The following is an 18203-nucleotide window of genomic DNA, read 5'->3' as shown; positions in this document are numbered from 1 at the left end:
CCCTGGAGGAGCCCAAGACTCCCGACTCCTCTGTGCTGGCTGAACAGGGTGGGGAATCCTGTAAGTTGGGCTGGGGTAGGCCCTCAGAGCAGAGGCTGACACCCCAGAGAAGGAACCGCACTGCAGGGACCCCCCCCCCACTGGGGCCTAGTGGGTGGAAACTGAGCCTCCAGCCTCTAGCCAGGCTCGTCGTGCCACCACCCAGGGGGAGCAGGTCATGGCAGGAGACTCTCAAGTGCCCTAACTCCCGGGAGCAGCAGCAGAAGGTGGCTCTCCGACGTCACCTGTACACCTGCCCCAGGAAACACCACGTCTCTCCCCCCGGGCCCACAGTCCTTCTCCCCGAGCTCTCTCCCCCATTCTGAAAGGCCCGTGCACAGACACAGGGAGGGCTGGGCTGAGTCCCGAGGGGTGATGACCACCGGGTGACGGAGACTCCACTGAGACTCCACCGCCTTTCTGACCAGCCGCCGGCCCTGTGCTGGCCCCCCACCCACTGGACCCCATTCCTGGACCAAGCCCATCTCCTAACGAGACCCCCGCCCACCCACCCAAGCAGAGGCTGAGAAGGCCAATATTTAAAAAGCCATCACTCCTTGAGGAGCACTGCCACCTCCCCGCTGTCGGCCACCCCACCCTGTCACGTCCCCTTCCCATCAGTGGGCTCCACAGGGACAGTCTGCTGGGGGCTGACCTGGTCCCATCCCGCACTCCCAGCACAGGCCTCTCTCCCCAAACCCAGCCACCACTCACAGGAGACGGGCCCCAGCAGGCAGCGCGGCCCTCCTCCCCCGCTCCAGGGGGAGCACGCAGACCCTGGGCTGACATGCACGCCACGAGGGTGTGCAGGCCCCTCCATGGGGATGTCCCGCCAGAACACAGCTTGCCAGAGTCACCCAGGCTGAGAGGCGGTGGGCATGGCCCTGTGCCCCAGGGCTGTCTGACAGGCTGACCTGTGGCGCTCCCTTCACTGGACGCATACGAGCAAAATATTTAATGCTTCACGTGGAAGAAGAGCCTCCCCCACCAGTGAGCTGAGCCCTCCCTCAGTGACTGGGGAGCCGATAAAAACAGGAAACCCCAGAGCTGACGCAGAGTAGGCTCTCTGAGACTGGCCGACGGCGACCGAGCACGGCCTGTGAGGGCCAGGACACCGGGCAGGAGGCTGGCGTGTGTGGCACACACAGACCGGCGCCGCGGCGGCCTCCAATCGGAGCCACAGCACAGGCAGGCAGGGCACCGGGGAGGGTGAGAGGTGGGCAGGGTGTGGGCGCGGTTTCCTGACCCGGAGGAGGCTGCCCCGAAACCGTAGCAGACTTGGACCTCCGTGGCAGTGGGCAGGGCCCCCTCCACAACCCCGAGTCCCACGCTCGGGCAGACAGACCAAACTCCTGCAGAGAGGGAGTCTCCGGTCAGAGGCAGAAATGCCACAGGCCGCCCCCATGGGGCCAGGGGCCCAGGAGAGCAGTGAGGGAGCCCACGCAGAGGCCAGCCAATCAGCGCCCACCCCACCCGGCACACCAGAGCCTGCTTCAGGGCTGTGTGGACGGCAGGGACCGCCGCGTCCTCAGCTCTCGGAAGACTGGGGACCAGCCTGTGCGCTGGGCTTCCCCAGGCGACAGCACTGCATGCTGGGCTCAGGGTCCAGTCCCCTCCCTGCTCCTGGGTGTCTGCACCTCGGCAATCCTTGGAGGCCTGAGTCTGGCTGCTCCCCAGGAGGTCTGCGTGTCTAGAGAAGGTGGCATGGCTGGGAGGCCAAACACAGGTGTCCAGGGAGCCAAGGAGGGGGTCTTTGGGGAGAAACAGGTAACCAGGAGTGTGCCGCGGGGCGGGGCGGCCCCCAGGCACAGTCAGCGGTTCCTCGACAGGCCCACAAGGAGCCACTGCAGAGCTGCACGCCCCTCTAGGCCTGTGCCCAGAGACAGAAAATGCACATTCGTGCAAACACTAGCATGCATGCTCATAGCAGTGCTGTTCCTAGCGGCCAAGGTGGGGCCAGCCAGGTGCCCCTCACGGGAGGGAGGCCACCGACGCCGGTGTGTCCGTGAGGGGACAGTGCTTGGCCCTGAGCAGGACAGCAGCTCTGACACTCGCCCAGGTTGAAAGCAGGCCGGTGGCAGAAGCCAGACGTGAAAGGCCTGAGTGGCTCCATTTGTGTGAAACGTGCACGACAGGCTAACGCCCAGCGGCGGACGGGAGACTGGGGACTGCCCGGGGCGGGGGCCAGGAGGTGGGGAGCACAGGGGTGACAGACAAGGCACGCCGAGTTTCTTTCTGAGGTACAAAAATGTCCTAAAAGTGGCTGGGGTGGTTGCACAACTCTGAGGACACACTAAACCACCGGTGCTGACACTGACGCTCTGAAGTGTGTGGCATGTGTGACGGCCACCCCAGTGAGGCCATCACCCGACAGAGTCCTCGAGGAAGCAGAGGACCTAGTCACCAGAGGCTCTCTGGCACGAGACCCCGGTGGCTCCCAGCAGGACCGGAGATGGAGGGCCAGGCAGAGCAGGGAGCAGAGCAGCAGGAGGGGCCGTGGGGTCCATGGAGCTTCCAGGGTGAGGCTGGAACTAGGGCCAGGGGGCAAAACGGGCGGGACAGGGAGGAGAGGGACAAGGGCCCCAGGTGCGCCCACCCTGCTCGGCCCAGGGGCGAGGCTCACGGAAGGACACCTGTTGCCTGCAAGGCCCCGGGCGGCCTGCGGGCTCGCGCTCGGCTCAGCAGAGCCCAGTTGCACAACAAGGCTGCAACCCCAGGGCGGAGGGCTGCGTGGGGCTGCACGAGCAAAAAGGGAAACCGGCCCAAGGCGGACTCCAAGCTCTGAGCAGGGAGTGGACGGGGCCTGGCAGGCAGCTGCCCAAGAGCGAGCTGTGCTCTCACAGCCCCAACGCCCGGCTGGGCCTCCTTCCCGAGAAACAGCCTGACCATGTAAGGGCGGCCCCGCTCCGAAACCTCGGCCTGTGAGAGTCCCGTCAGCTCACTCCCAGCAGCGATGCACGGAACCCAGGGCTAGAAACCTCACTTGTCAAAACCCAGCCGTGCCATGCAGAACCACCAGGTGTGCGGTGCCGGCCACCCCTCCCAGGCAAGGGAGTTCCCCTGGGGCTACCGAACAGCCGAAGGCTCTCTGAGAGCAACCTGCCAGGCACCCCAGCTAGGGGGAGGCCGTGCAGGCTCGGGAAGGTCTACGGCTGGGACAGAGGTCCCCGCAGCGGGGTCCAGGAGACCTGGCGAGTGTCCCCTGGTCACAGCTGCATTCACAACCACACAACGCGCCAGTCTCCTCTCCATCCCAGCGTGGGCTGAGTGGACTGGGGAGCTCTCCCCAGGGCATCTGAGGGGCGGTGCCCGCACCGTTCTCCCAGCTAATGGAACGTTCTCGGCTTCGGCCTTTCTGTGTCGTCCCACCCAGACGGTGAACACTGGTGGCTGCAACCCACACAGCAGCGACTGTTTGGGGCCCTCCATGATTTTTAAGACAGTAAGAGGCAAAAGTTGGAGAACCAACGCATTGTGAGTATTTACGACACCCTCAGCTGTCATCACAGGATGAGCTGCCACCAGAGGGGCCCTCCGTGGGCAGTCACGTGGCCCGGCTGTTCTGGGGGACACGACAGAGCCCCGAGTGCTGACGGGGTAAGGGCGGGACCTGGGGGCCAAGCCCAGCTCAAGTCCTCGTCCAGCGTGTGAATGGGGGTCCCCTGGGGAGGGAGGAGGGAACGAGGGAGGGACAAACGCTCCAAGGCAGAAACGCCCCCACCCTGTGCGCACCCAGGAAAACAGTCCTGCCCGGCAGGGCCCTTCCTCCTGGATCCGCCACCCACGCCCCCACCGCAGCCGGGTCTCCCAGGGGCCCTCCCAGGCCCGGCCCTGGGCTCAGTCCTGCAGGGGCGGGGGCGCCAGCACATGGCCTCCACCAGCCAGGGGCCCAGGCGCCACGGTGCCCTTCGCTGACGCCACCGCATCCATGCCCGGGCTGCTGCCCCACACCGAGTCGCCGCCAGGACGCTCTCCAACGGGACGCGCCAGCTCGGTGCCCACCCTGCCGCCCTGGGCCACGCGGCAAGCCCCAGGGCGGGTGCAGACGGCACCGCCGTACCAGCCCTCGCACCCGAGACGTCCTGCAGAATCAACCTGTGCCCTGTCTCCGGAACAAACGTCCCTTCCAGAGGCAAACCCTCCACAGAGCCTCTGAAAAAACGGCAATGCAAAGACAACGTGTCGCTAACCAGAAGTGAGTCGCGTCGCCAGTCCAGTGTCAACAGAGCAGTGTGCGCGTGTGCAGCCGGAGGACGACAGAGCAGCGCGACGCCTCTCCCTGTAGCCTCTGCCCGCTGACCCTCCGGCCCAGACGCCCCGGGGGCCGCGGCGGCTAATGGTCTGAATCATCCCGGCAAACCCCGCTGCCCCGGCGGGCGGGCGGGCGGCGCGTTCCTGGAAGGCCGAGAATAGCACGCTAAATATACAGACGCACACCCCTCGCGGCACTTCCGAGGGGAGCTCGCAGACAGACCGGGAGCGCGCCGGAGCCGGAGCCGTCGGGGGCCGAGGCGGAGCGCACGCGGCCGGTCTCCAGCAGCGAAGCGGATGCCGGGCTCCTGGAAGTTAAAATAAGACAAACACGAAAGCAGCGCCCGCCTGGCTCCGATCACACCCAACCCGGGCGGACGGGCTCTGCTCAGAGACGCCCCGGGCCGGGCCGGGCAGAGAGCGAGGGCCTCGCCTGCACCCCGCCCCCCCGCCCCCCAGTCCCAGGCGCCGGGTGTCCGGCTCCACCGCCCCCCCACCCCCGGTCGCCGGGGCCCCGGCACCGCTGCCCTGGACCAGCAGCCCGGAGCAGCGCGCGGCCCTCCTGGGGTCGGCGCCGACGGCGGGGAGCCGGCCGGGAACGGGGCCGGGCAGGCCCGCGCCCCCCCCACCCCCGGGCGCCCCAGGAGGCCGCGGCCCCACGCGGGCGGCATCCCTTTCTGGCCCGGGCCGGCTTCCCGGCGTCCCCCTCCCCGAAGAAGCAGCCGGGCCCCCGGGGCTTCCCGCGGGAGCCCCCCCCCCACGGGAGCCAGGGCGACACCGAGGCACGGAGGCCGCGCCGGCGCGCTGGGGCGGGCAGGGGCGCGGGGCGCCCGCCGGAGGCCAGAAGTCAGGGGCCGGGCTCCGGGGACCCCCGTGCGGAGCCGAGGTCGGGGGTCGGGCCCCTGGGCGAGGGCGGGGGCTGCGGTTCCCCGGGGCCCGGCGTGCAGGCGGGGCCCCGGGCCGGGGGTTCGGGCGCGCAGGGCACGGGGTGCCGGCGAGCTGAAGCCCGCGGCTCCGGGCGCGGGGCTCGGGGCTCCGGGGGGGCAGGGCCCCGCGCCCCGGGACTCGGCGTCCGGGTCCCAGGCTCCCAGGGCTCGGGGCTCCGGGCCGGGGGTTCAGGGTCCGGACCCCGGGGCTCAGGTCCGGGTCCCGGCGTCCCGCGGCCCCGGGGTTCCGGCCGGGGCTCAGCGTCCGGGGTCCCGGGCTCAGGGCCGGCCCGGCGCCGCCGCGACACTTACGTCGTCGAAGAGGGAGCCCACGTTGGCCGTGACCAGCAGCACCGCGGTGCCCGGGGCGGCCGCCTTCCCCGCCATCGTGGCCTGGCCGGCCGGCCGGTGTCCGCGGGCCGCGCGTCAGCTGCGCCGGGGGGCGGCCCCGGGGCGCATCGCGGGCTCGGCGGGTCGGGCCGGGCCTGGCCGGGGTCCGGCCGCGCGCTCGCTCGCTCTGGCTGCTCCGCGGCCCGCGCCCGTCGCTCTCCGCCGGCGCCTCAGCGCGGCCCGCGCGCAGCCATTAGGAGCGCCGCCGCCAGAGTCCCGCAGCGCCGCCGCCGCCGAGCTCTGAGGCGAGGCCCGCTCCGGGGCGGGGGCGGGGCGTGCGCCGGGGGCGGGGTCTGGTGGGGCGGGGTCTGGGAGGGGCGGGGCTGTTGGGAAGACCTGCGAGGGGCGGGGCCTACAAGGGGTGATCCTGAGTTCGCCGGGACTGCGTCGGCTGGCGCTCCTGTCAGTCAGCGGCCGCCCCGCCCCATCCTGGTCCCCTCCCCCTCGCGCCGTTACTGCGCGCTACTCCGCCCTCCGCACTGCTGTGACGTCACGGCCCCCGGCTGGGACAGTGCCTCTTAAAGGGGCCGCGCGTGGCTCCGCGTCTCGGATGGGCCTCGGGCCCTCCTTCCAGCGGTAACCGTGTGCAGGGCGGACCCAGCTCTGCGGCGCCCCCGGACTCGCGTCGGGACCCTCAGAAGTGGAAGGAAGAAGAGGCCGGGCTGGGGCGGGGGTGTAAAGGCCGGGCCTGGGTGCGGCTAACCCAGGTGGAGCTAGGAGGGCAGAGAGGCCAGATCTGGCCCCACAAGCGCGCGGCTGGCGAAGTGGGTGAGGCCTGGTGCAGGCGCGCCACCCCTGGAAGCGAGTGGGCCCCACATTTGTAAAGCTAAATGTCCTGACAATTGTACGTACAAAATGTAACAAGTAACCGCTACAAGTAACGTTGTTGGTACACTTGACTCAACCGTGAGGCACAAGTACCAGTCACAGGTAACCGAAACATCGTAAGGGCGCTTTCCAAACTGAGACACAGAATCCGTATGGGATCCCGCGGGGCATGATTCCAGGGCAAACCGCCACATGCGGGCGGGCGGCCACCCAGCTGGACAGGGTGGCTCCCAGAGCTATGCAGGCACAATTTAGGGATGGAGAGCGGCCCGGAGAAGAGACCGAGCCCCTGGCACGGGGCTCCAGCCAAGCCAGCCTTCAGCTCCCAAGTAAATGGCCGTGCCCCATGACGTCGGGAGACAGGAGTGCTGTTCTGTGAAAACAGTTGGGCAGACACCACCCACCTCCCAGGGCTGGGGACACCACTGGCTCTGTGGGCCACCTGCCCTCACTAAGAAGCCACCTTCTCTCCTTGCCAATCCATCCAAGGGCCCTGCTCACAGTGGCACTCAGCATAAATACCAAACCCATTTGATTCAGAGACCAGTGTCTGACTCCAGCAGGTATGGGCCGTGGACTGAATGGTGTCCCCCAAATCCATAGGCCAGGGTGGAGCCCCAACCCCCAGTGTGGCTGTGCATGGAGACAGGACCCATAGGAGGCAATTAAGGTCAAGTGAGGTCATAAGGGTGGGGCCCTTTTCCAATAGCGATGGTGTCCTTACAAGAGACCCCAGAGCACACACTGGCTCCCCACATCCCCACACCCATGAACAGAAGACAAGGAAGAAGTCATGTGAACACACAAGAAGGCACCATCTGCAAGCCAGAAGAGAGAGCTCTCACCTGCAACCAAACCCTGCGAAGCTTGACCTTGGACTTCTGGTCTCCAGAACCCTTTGAGACACATTTTCTGTTGTTCAGGCCACCCAGTCTGTGCTATTACGGCCACCGGAGCTGATACAGCATCTTTTGTTTCACTTTCTACAAAGTCGGCACATGCCAAGGGCACCCTGGGTGGAAACCAGAGGTGGGGGCGTCAGGGAGGCTTGGAACCTGTCTCCTAAGCAGCAGCATTGCCGCCTCCCCGCCCCTCCGGCTGTTTTCTCCCTCACACCCCAGCACTCCCTGGCCAGAAACGTGCACGCCCGCACACGCACAGACTCGCCTCCTGTGAGGCTGCGCCTAAATTAGCAAAACTAAACGGGGGAACTCGGAGCCCTGGGCCCCTGGGGTCCCTCAGATTTGGGGGCATCCTCACCAGCTCTGGGCCTCCAGGCTTCTCTACACGGGTGCCCTCATTACCCTCAGTTGTCATTTCACCCCTTCCCGTCTCCAAGTCACCCACGGCCATCCTCACCTGGCGGACACCCCTGCCCTTCACCAAGGCAGACTCTGTAGTCTGACCTCTTCCTGCTGCGTTGGCAGGCCCACCGCCATGGGACAGCCACCGCGTCTCCACTGTCCGGCCTCCACCTCCTGGGTCTGTCATCAGCTCACATGCAGGCCACAATGTCGCAGAGCCCATAAAATCCCCCTTCGCCTTGCACCCCTCGATTTGTATCCCCACCCCGTCACTCCCCTTGCAGCAAACCATCTCCTAAAATTTGACTAGTCTTTGCCCAGTGTGCCACCTCCAGACCCTCTAACCCACTCCCGCCGGGGCCCCCCTCACTGCTGCCACTGGCCCTTGCCCCAGCGGCCAGTCCTCACTCTCAGTCTCCCCGACCGTCAGTATGAGTGACACACCTGATGCCCTGCAGGAAGCGGGGCCTTCCCTGGAGACCTCACACCTGCACCCTCGGTCCTCCCCTCACTACCCAGCCCCCTGAGCCTTCTGTGCTGGCTCCTCCCGGTGCCCTGCCCCCAGTCCTGGGTTTCTGGGTGGTCCTGGTGCCTCCCTCCCTGTGGGAACTCCCAGCTGGCCAACTTCTCCAGACCCACTCCTGAGACTGCTCCCATGTGCCCAGCCAGCCACTGCCCTGGGAAGGGCATCTCAAACCCAGCGGCAGGTTCCAGCTCCGCCCTCTTCCTCCACTGCACCAGCTTGCTGCCTGTGGGGCGCGTGGCCAGCTCAGAGCCACTGGCTCCAAATTCCCCTCCTCCATTGGACCTCCCTGCCCACTGCACCCCATGAGCCGCCCTCACCTCCCCCATCTCACTGTGGAAGCCCGGGCAGCCTGAGAGCCAGGCCTCCGCAGTCTGATGGAGCCCGCCGCGGAGGAGCACTCAGTCAGCCTGCGCCACGTGACTCAGAGCATCACCGTGTGCTGCCCCAACTTCAGACAGATCGCGACCGCCGACGTCGCCCACGTGAAAAGCCACATTCACGCAATCGTGACTGAGAATCCTGGCTGAGAAGGTGGCTTTCTTTTCCTGGAGGCCCTTCTTCACCTTTGGAGTGTTGCCCCATGCCGGTGTGTTACCTTTCCCAAAATAATAACAATAATAAGTTTTGCAAAGCCCTGCTGGGCCCCCACCCACCCCTGCCCCTGGCATCCGGACCCAAGCATCAGTGCGAGAGGGCAGGGTGGGGGAGGGGAAGGCAGCCAGAGCCGGGACATGGGTTCCGCAGAAGGGGCCAGCCCGCTCCGCCCCAGCCCGCTCTGCCCCAGCCACTCTCTGGGATCCCACGGGGGACACGGACCCAAGACTTTTGCTAAACAACAACCTGCTGTAAGCCTTCTTCGGCCGTGGAATATCACATTGTTGCTCAGTTTAAGACAGTAACCAATATATTTATGGATTTAGATATCAGACAGTTGAGAGGTTTACAGCTGGGAATCCTCATCCGCAAGCATGCTTGGAAGTTCTCCTTCAGCAGGTGGACGGACAGATGGATGGACAGACGGCACTTTGTACTTGCAAAGTGTGTTTCAATGCTTTAGCAATCAATTTTCAACACTCCTGTCAGGTGGGCCAACCGCGCCCCATTGTGTCTAAAAGCACAGGTTCAATGACTCCTCAAGTTACTTTTCTGCTGCAGGAAGCCCAGCTGGACTCGGATCGAAAGGAGCCCAGGGCTCTGTCCTCCTTGTGACAGGCTGGGCACGGTGGCCACAGCCAGAGGTACGTTGCCATCGGGAAGTTGGTGGGCAGCCCATGACCTGACCTCAGCCCCGTCCGGGACAGGGAGGTTCTTTTCCTCTGAGTTCTCCGGAAGCTTCTTCCCATCCATCAGCTCAGCAACAGCTGTCGCAGCAGGACCCGACCAGGTGAGAGGCGCTTTCCTTCGTGTCCAGTCCTCCCTGCAGCCGTGTGTTTTACGGGTAAGAGAGCCGGGGCTTCAGGGTTAAAACGCTGGCCAGCTGTTCACAGCCCGGAGGTGCACAGCCAGGAACAGAGCCAAGCCAGGCCCCCGAGCCCAGCTGGTCCCCAACAGCCCTGTGCCGCTTGGACCTCCACCGTCCAGCCGCTCACTTCCCCACTCGCTCGCTCATCCCGTGGGCATCTGTGCAGCGCCCTCCCCGTGCTGTGCCATCCTGAGCACCTGGGCGGGAGGCGAGTGTCCTCAGGAAGCCGAGGTTCCTGCAAGAGAACAGGCAAGAAATGCATGAGGGTCACTGGCTGGGTGGCAGTGGGGCCACTTCCCGGAAGTGTGCTCGTAGAAGTCACTCACACACTCATCAGAGAGCGCTGGGAACGTGAGAGCAGCCCGCAGAGCTGGACACGGAGGCGTGGCCACTCCCGAGGCCGCTCCACGCAGGCCTCACTGCCACTGTTCAGATGGTGCGTCTGTCAGGTGTCACTCACACTGGCTTCCCCACTCGGGCCCTCTGATTGCCTCTGCCCCCTGCTCTGACTCCTTTTGGTAAACCCAGCATTGTTATGTAAATGTTTTCCTTTTTTGAGATTTTATTTTACTCACTTTCAGAGAGAGGGGAAGGGACAGAGAAAGAGAGGGGGAAAAACATTCATGTGTGAGAGATAACTTCAATTGGTTTCCTCTCACACGCCCCCCACTGAGGACCTGGCCTGCAACCCAGGCGTGTGCCCTGACTGGGAATCGAACCTGCAAGTCTTTGGTGTGCATGCCGGCACTCAATCCACTGAGCCACACCAGCCAGGGCTGTAAGTGCTATCCGCTACGACTGAAAACTTTCCGGCTCGCACCACCCTCGGTGCTGTCAGATGATGGGCCGGCTCTCAAGGCGAGCACAGGACGGGGTGTCCTCGTCACTCCTGCGGTCAGTGCCGGCCTGACGCTCTCGCTGGGCAAGAAAGGAAGAAGAGGAAACAAAGGCACACAGAGAGGAAGGGAAGAAGCAAAACTACCTTCGGTTGCAGGCAACTTTATCATCTGCAAAGAAAATCCTAAGGAATCTACCAAAAATGCCACTAAATAAGTGCAGTTAACAGGGTCAGGGAACACAAGTGCATGTTGAAAAATTAATGGTATGGCTATACGTCAGGAATGAATCCTGGGCGAGAAATCGCACCGTCTCCGTGGACTAGAGCCTGGAAGTGGAAGGGTGCAGGGACACACGCAACCCAGGCATGCAGGGGACAAAGCGAGGGGGCTGGACTCAGAGCTGAGGAGACCAAGAGGGACCCCACACGGGTGCTTGGCCCCCGAGGCTCCCCCCTCTGCTCTCGTGGGCCCTCAGAGCCCCTCCTTCTGGCTCGTCCTGACTCGGCTCCGTGGGGTTAGTTACCAGAGCCCGTAACTGTCCCCAGAAGGTCTGAGGCCCCCACCAGGCCAAACCTCGCAACCCGGACCCCTTGGCCGTTGGCACCATCAGCGCCTCCGTCCCACCACCCACTGGACTATGCAGGAGATCAGGGTGATTTGGGGGTGCCCTGGGCGAGGGCTTGGGTGCCGCTGCCCCCAGACGCCCGTGGGAGTGCGCGAGGCCGGCTCTTTGGGGGGGAGGCAGCGAGCTCCCGGCCTTCGGCAGAAAGAGGCTGCTGGCAGCCTGTGTACACACAGTCAGGCAGGCAGGAACCGGTGCACGTCTCGGGGTTCGGGCGAGCAGGGGCTGTCCCCAGGAGGCCCGTCGCTCAGGGACACGTCCCAGCCAGGGCCAGACGCCTCGTGTCCAGAGGGACGGGCGGGCCCCAGAGTCATCACTGAGCCCCAAGTGACAACTGAGCCAGGACAGTCACACAGGGAAAATCTGGCGCCGAGCGGGCGACGCACTTTTCCAGTTGTCAGAGCTCCAGCGCTGTGCGAGCTCAGCCTGAGGGGAGGGTGGGGACGGGAACGCCGCCTCTTCCTCCCGGTGCCCGAGTCTGACGCCGCGCCAGCATGTGCTGCCACCGGCGGTGCCGTGTGGGCCGTCAGCAGCCCACGCGTGTTGCAGGGATTCTCGACTCGGCTGCCGTTGCTGCTTTGTCGCTTCGTATTAATGGAATCAGCTTCAGGGAGGTTCAGCTTCATCGTCCACTGTTCGAGCCGTCAGGGCCTCAAACACACCCTCGCATTCTTTCACAAGAAACAAGCAGTAAAAGCCCACAGGTACCCCCGCCCTTGGTCCGCAGCCATGTGTGACGCCTGTGACTCCCCTGCTCCAGGGCTGCAGCGGCGTCGCGGGTTGGCTTGTGCAGGACCGAAGCGACGTGGTCCACTCGGGGACCTGGTGGCCGCGAGCGGACGGCGAGGAACTGGTGGACCCGGGAGAGGCGATCTCACTGGGCTGAAATGGGTCAATAAGAGGATACCATTCTACTAAACGTGTACACGTGTCCGAGTAGGGGCCCACTCAAAGTTAAATCTCACAGCCCACGTTCCGTGTTCCTCTCTGTTAGAATCAGCCTCTCAGGGGCTGGTGGCGGGCAGCCAACCACAGTCCTGGCCAATGGCGTCTGCCGGCACGTGGCATCCTCGGTTTCGGGGACAGTGGCAGAAACCGGTGAGCTGCAGTCACTGGACACCGACGGTCAGTAGCCCCGAGGGCTGGGAAGGACTCGGTGGCGCTGAGCTAACTTTCAGACTTGGCTTTGGCAGTTGAGGGTTGTTTTTTCAGTTTCAGCCACAGCTCGGGGGCGGGGAAGCAAGCCCTGAGGTTAGAGGCATCCCTGAGACTTTCCACTCAGGAACTGCCAGGAGGTGGCAGGAAGTCAGCAGAGAGGAGCAGAAGGCACTGTGTTATAGGGTGGGAGAGGCGCCGCCTGGCCAGCCGGGGCAGGGGTGGCCGCAGAGACGCAGGTAGCGGAGGCCTGTCGGGCCTTCCCTCGAAAGCAGGGGTGTCAGCATCAGCTGACAGCAAGTGCTAGGGAGCCGCAGGGAGCTGATGGCCCAGGTCCTCGGAGGTCAGCCACCAAGCAGCAGCAGCAGCACTCAGTCTGGTGACAGGGAGCAAGCGTCTCTCCTGTCACTCGTCACTCAGGTCCACGAGAAGAACAATTTGACCTGGGGGAGGGCAGGTCCACCCACCGGCTCAGCAGGGGTCGGCAGACCCAAAGGGACTCCAGCTGATGACTCACCGCCTGAGCAGTTCAAGTTCGCCAGGGAGTCAGTCCCTGCCTGCGGGACCCCCGGCTCTCCCCAGCCTGCGTGCCTCGTCCTGTTTACCGGGGCGTGGAGTCTGCAGGGGGCGCTGCGCACAGGCCATGATACTTTGGAACTAGCTTTTCTGAGTTGGAAGGAGGAAGAACGGGAGGGAGGGAGGGAAATAGGAAAAATGAAGGAGAAAGAAGGAAAGAAGAAAAAGACAGAGAAAGAATGAGAGAGAAAGGGAAGGAAGGAAGGAAGGAGGGAGGGAGGGAGGGAGGAAGGAAGGGGAAAGGAAGAGAAAAAAGGAGAGAAGGAAGAAGGAAGAAAGGAAGGAAGGAAGTGGGGGGGGGGGGGGGGAAGGAAGGGAGGGAGGGAAGGAAGAGGAAGGATGGAGGAAGGAAGGAAGGAAGGAAGGAGGAAGGAAGGAAGGGAAGAAGGAAGGAAGGAAGGGAAGGGAGGGAAGGAAGGAGGAGGGAGGGGAAGGAAGAGGAGAAAGGAAGGAAGGAGAGGAGGAAGGAAGGAAAGGAGAGGGGGAAGAAGGGGGGGAAGAAGGAGAAAGAAAGGGAGAGAAGGAAGGAGAAGGAAGGAAGGAAGGAAGGAAGGAGGAAGAAGGAGGAAGGAAGGAAGCAGGAAGGGGGACAAAGAAAGGGAAGGCCAGCCCGAGGCTGCTGTGTGCTTGTCTGGGAGTGATTATGGACTTACTGCTCAGGCCCCGCGTACCTGTGTCTGAACGTGACGCCAGCTTTGTCCCACGTGCGGGTCATCCTTTTAGGGCAAACAGGGACACTAGGCCTCGCCCTCATTAGAAAGTGCTCTGAAATATCTTTCCGTTTAAAATAGTTACTTACTCACCTACAGCTGGCAAACACCCCACTGAGACGGGTTCACTCCTGAACACGGGAACCTCTCGGCGTAGCTCTGGCTGCGCCAGGCGCCCCCTCCCCGCCCCCCCCCCCCACGTGCACCAGCCGCTCTGGCCGTCCTTGACCCACAGCCTCGGGTCACTCGGGCGAAGGAAAATCAGAGAAAACCAAAGAGCGCATTTTCTTCTTACACACATTTGTGGGTTTCTCTCTCTTCAGCGAGAAGGAAATACATTCATCTTATTCAGAGTATTTCAATGCTATGCGATACATTCTTTTCTTTGGTAGCAAGTTTTTACTATCCTTTTAATTATAAAGTTAAAATATGTTAATATCAAAAACAGGCCTTTTATGAATGCAAGAATTCGTATGTGTATCGGTGCCATTGAATTTTTTTTTTTAAAATGTCACACAGCCTTCCTAAAGTATTCTCGGGCCTTTCGGTCTTTTGTGTTGTCGTTAAGAATGCGATTGTCTGCGACCGCACACTCGAGCTCGGCTTGCAAACAGAAATGCTGCCGATCGAAACGCACACTTAATATCTGGAAACTATTGTTCCCCGTTGTCTCTGTCTAATGACTTATCGACACATTCTTTTGGATTTTTCAGGTGGTCAATCACATTAACAGGTTTCAAAGGACGGTTTTAATGCTAATTAAAAGCTAAATTAAGATACACCTGAGAATGGAAAGTAATGACAGACCTTTTTTCAAACCACAAATAGATTTAATTAAACCACTTTTGAAGTATGAGTCAAGTACAATGTTTACCACATGACCTACCATCATTCTGTCAGTGAGGTAGCCTCAGGAATAAACCGTTTCAAGCAATTATTTAAGGAGCAAGCCACCTGCCAGCCCTGCATGCCCCCCCCCTTTTTTTTTTTACTTTGCTTGGGTCACCCAGTTGCCTCCCACCGACGCTAACCTAGGCCGGCCGGCTGGCGTAAACGGCCCCATTTTAGGCAGCGGAATTCCAGACGGCACACTCACTCACTCAGCAGCTGGCACCCTCACCTTTCCTCCCTGAAACAAGTCCAGGGTCAGCTCGTGGGACAGCTGTGATCCCAACTGTCATTGACAGATCCACTCGGGACTCAGAGCTTAGACACTGTGGATTCCGCCTTTTGCAGACCACAGACCAGACGGCGTCCCTGGCGTTTCGAGGGACGTGAGCCCACACCCAACCCCCGTCCAGCACTTGCTGGGCGAGGACACCGGAGAGGGGGCCAGCCCGGCATGGCACTAGCCAGGTGGGGGGAGTGAAGAGCGGGATGTGGGAAGACGGGGCCTCCCCAGCGGTCAGAGACGGCCCCTCTGGCACCCGCAGTTGCCCCACTGCCGCACACGGGGACCATGTGGACGAAGCCCAGGCCCCCACCCGACACAACCTCTGTGCTCCCCGGCAGGACCCCCCGGGCCTGGCGCCCCACCCAAGCCACAGGCACAGATGGGGGCTCCTGGGCCTGCGCCCTGCTCCCCGGGGCACAGTGAGCCCTGGCCCTCCTACGTGGGTGACACCGTGCACACAGGGCTCCGCTGTCCGGCTGACCCTGGGGAAAGGGGGACAGGGCCGAGAGACCCACCCACCCTCAGCCATCAGAGTGCACTGGGCCCCTCCCAGGGACCCGGCAAAGTGTGCCCACCTCCCTTTCCAGGCTGGTTTCTGAGGACCCACAGAGCCAGGCGGGACCATCCCCTCGTGCCCCCGGTCCCTGTCCCTGCCCAAGGGCTCCCTCCGGGGACCTGGAGCCTCTGGGCACCTGCCTACTCAGGAGGGAGGAGGATTCGTTCATGCTCCCCCTCAAGACATGGGGCTCAGACGCACCTGGGTCCGTCTCCTTGGGGGCCCTTCTCCCCTCCTCTGCTGGTTCCGCTGGGACTGAGCTTACCCTTCTGAAGGGCTGGGCAGGATCTGGTGCCTTTGATCCCCAGGTGCGGGTAGGGGAGAAGGAGGCGGGTCGCAGGCTGGCTGCAGAGGGAAAGAAGAGGCCACCGGCAAAGACGGGAAAGCAGAAGTCTGAGGGACAGACAGACAGACAGACAGGCCAACGGAGCCCGAGAAAGCTGGAGCCTCTGAGACAGAGACAGACCGAGACCCACGGGCCTGGCGAGGCTGCGGGCCCTGCCTGGAGCCCAGCCGGGGTTCCTGACTGCGGGGCTGCCGTCCACCCCTCACTCGCAGCCCCCGACGTTGGCACCCAGCAGCAGAGGCTGTCGGGCCAGGTGCCCTGAAGGCCACCCCGACCCCCCTCTCACGACGGGTGGCTCTCAGCTCCTCGGGCTCTTGTGCAACTCGGGAGCTGGGGTCCAAGCCCCGGACACCTCACCTGAGTGACAACGTGACCTTGAAGTTTCCTGTGGTGACCACACCGAGGGGTGGGGGAGGAGGGCCGGCAGGGCAGCAGCTGTCCAGGCAGGAGCCCTGCGACTCTCTCAGCTGGAAGCCAGGCCCGGGGCTCACTGAGGAGGGTGGGCGTGAGAGGTCCATGCGGCCGGAAACAAAGCCTGCTCAAGGCTGGAGAGGAGCGGGCCGAGGGAGGAGACCTGCTCAGGGCGAGCTCACGGGTGCCGACCCGGGGAGGGGAGGGGGGAGCGGTGTGGCTGTCAGCTCAGGTCCTTCGAGGTGCTCACCCCCACCTTGCCCCCGTGTGGGCAGGGGTGGCATCAGGGACAGAGGACTGTCACCAGTCCTGCCAGGGGACAGGAGGGAGTGGCCGGAGCAGAGTCCAGAGACTGCCTGCGAGGGCCAGGATCGCACAGCCCAGGGCAGGAGGGTGGGGAGGGAGGCCCGGCTCTGCTCTCCCTGGGCTGGGGCTCGGCCTCCCGGCCAGGGCCACAGGGTGGCAGGAGGGACGAGTGAGGAGTGAGCATCACCCCGCCCCAAGGCGCCCTCATGAGATGAGATGGAGGAGGACTACACTCCAAGAACTGGCTTCTGTGCATTTGTTTTCCTGAAGATTCTCCCACCAGGAAGCCAACAGGCTGGGCTGCTGCCGGGGAACCGGCCCAGGAGGGAGCCTAGGGTTGGGGAGTGGGTGGCCTGGCCCATGGGACTCGGCTCCCAGCAGCCCGCTGGCACCCAGCTCTGCACAAGTGGGAAGAAGCCCGTCGCAAGGCCAGGCTGCTTCCACAGGGTCCCAGGTCCCAGTCAGTGGGGCCACGGCCTCCTCCCCGTGAGTGGGGGGTGGAGCGGTCATGGGGAGGCACCCTGGGGGCAGCCTGGCTCTCTGTGGACTGATGGGAGCGCCTGCTTCCCTCCCCATTGGGGTTCTGGAGATGTGCTCCCCCCACTGAGAGGCTGGGTGTCTTCCGGGCCCTTCCACCAGGGCCACAGTCTGGGCAGGGTGGGCTGAGTGTGGGGACTCCAGGCCTTTCCCCTCGGCTCTGGGGTGACTTTGGGCAAACCACTGTGCCCCTCAGCCTCAGGAGAGTGGCGTGCCACGGTGGACCAGGCCCCCAGGACCGTTCTGAGGATGGCCAGGTCCTGGCAGGGCACCAGTGTGTGCTGGGTGCCGTCCCAGGCCTCGTCCTGCAGCTGGGGCGAAATGGCAGAGGGGGAGAGACGGCCACAGCGCAGGAGGCCTCGGCCCCGTCGCGCTGCGCCCGCCCCGTGCACGTGGAAAAGGGAGGGACCTTGGGAAGGCAGCCCAGCCTTTACTTGACTTTCGAAACATCAGCTGTGCGTGCGAACTGCTACACGGGAGGACGCGCTCTCCGGCACAGGGGCCCGCCTGCCTGAGTCCGGCTGCGGGTGCAGAGCCAAGGCCTGGCCCGGGACAAGCGCACCAGAGGGCCCGGCTCCAGGCTGTTTCAAGCGCCGACTCAGAGAAGAAAGGCAGCTGTGAGGCGAAAGGTTTCAGGAACACGCCGGTTCCAGGAGTGACGGAGGAGAGAAGCTGGCCAACGGGCCGAGCAGCCGGGATCCTCCCCTGGCAGAGCCGGGCACCCGGGCCTCCAGCCGAGTGTCCGTGATTCATCCTGGGGGGGCACTGGGTGCAGGCCAAGGCAGGCGTGTCCAGCAGGGCCCCACCACGGGCCAGGACTCGGAGAGGAGAGGACAGCCCCGTCCTGACCTGCCCTGAGTCTGCCTGCCTTGCCCATGTGCCTCATCTGCCCCCACAACCGCCTCTGGGGCCCAGGCCAGGGTCCTCACTGGTGCCGGACACCTGCCGACGCACCTCTGCCACCGAGTCGCCGGCCCGGAGGTGTCTGGCTGGACCCGAGGAGCCAACTGTGGAGGGGACGAGGTGAGACTACTCCACCATGGGGCAGAGCCCGCCCCGGCTCTCACCAGCCCCCACCCAGGCCGCTGAGCCCTGGGGCCCAGAGTCACAGGGTCAGCAGGGTTTATGCCTGGACGCTGAACAGGGTGCGCCAGAACGCCACCCCCGATGCCAGCCCCACGGTGAGGCAGAGGCTCCTTCAGCCCGTGAAACCAGCGGGGGAGGGTGTGGGCCGGGCTGAGAGCC

At 63.9% G+C, this 18203-nt stretch overlaps 1 protein-coding gene across 2 annotated transcripts in view; it reads right to left on the bottom strand.

Annotated features, from left to right (window-relative positions):
- Nucleotides 1-5844, bottom strand: part of INPP5A (inositol polyphosphate-5-phosphatase A) — a 144844-nt gene extending 139000 nt beyond the window's left edge. Inside the window, exon 1 of one of the 2 annotated variants that reach the window (XM_036027465.1) lies at nucleotides 5529-5844. In XM_036027465.1, coding sequence (XP_035883358.1) covers nucleotides 5529-5603 — 75 coding nt within the window. In that variant the 5' untranslated portion in view covers nucleotides 5604-5844. The remainder of the gene's footprint in view (nucleotides 1-5528) is intronic. The other variant, XM_028511903.2, reaches the window with a different exon arrangement.
- Nucleotides 5845-18203: the final 12359 nt, after the last annotated feature.

This window comes from Phyllostomus discolor, chromosome 5 (assembly GCF_004126475.2).
Source record: "Phyllostomus discolor isolate MPI-MPIP mPhyDis1 chromosome 5, mPhyDis1.pri.v3, whole genome shotgun sequence".
NCBI lineage: Eukaryota > Metazoa > Chordata > Mammalia > Chiroptera > Phyllostomidae > Phyllostomus > Phyllostomus discolor.
Note: the sequence above shows the minus strand (reverse complement) of the source record. Positions and strands in the feature narration are given on the sequence as shown.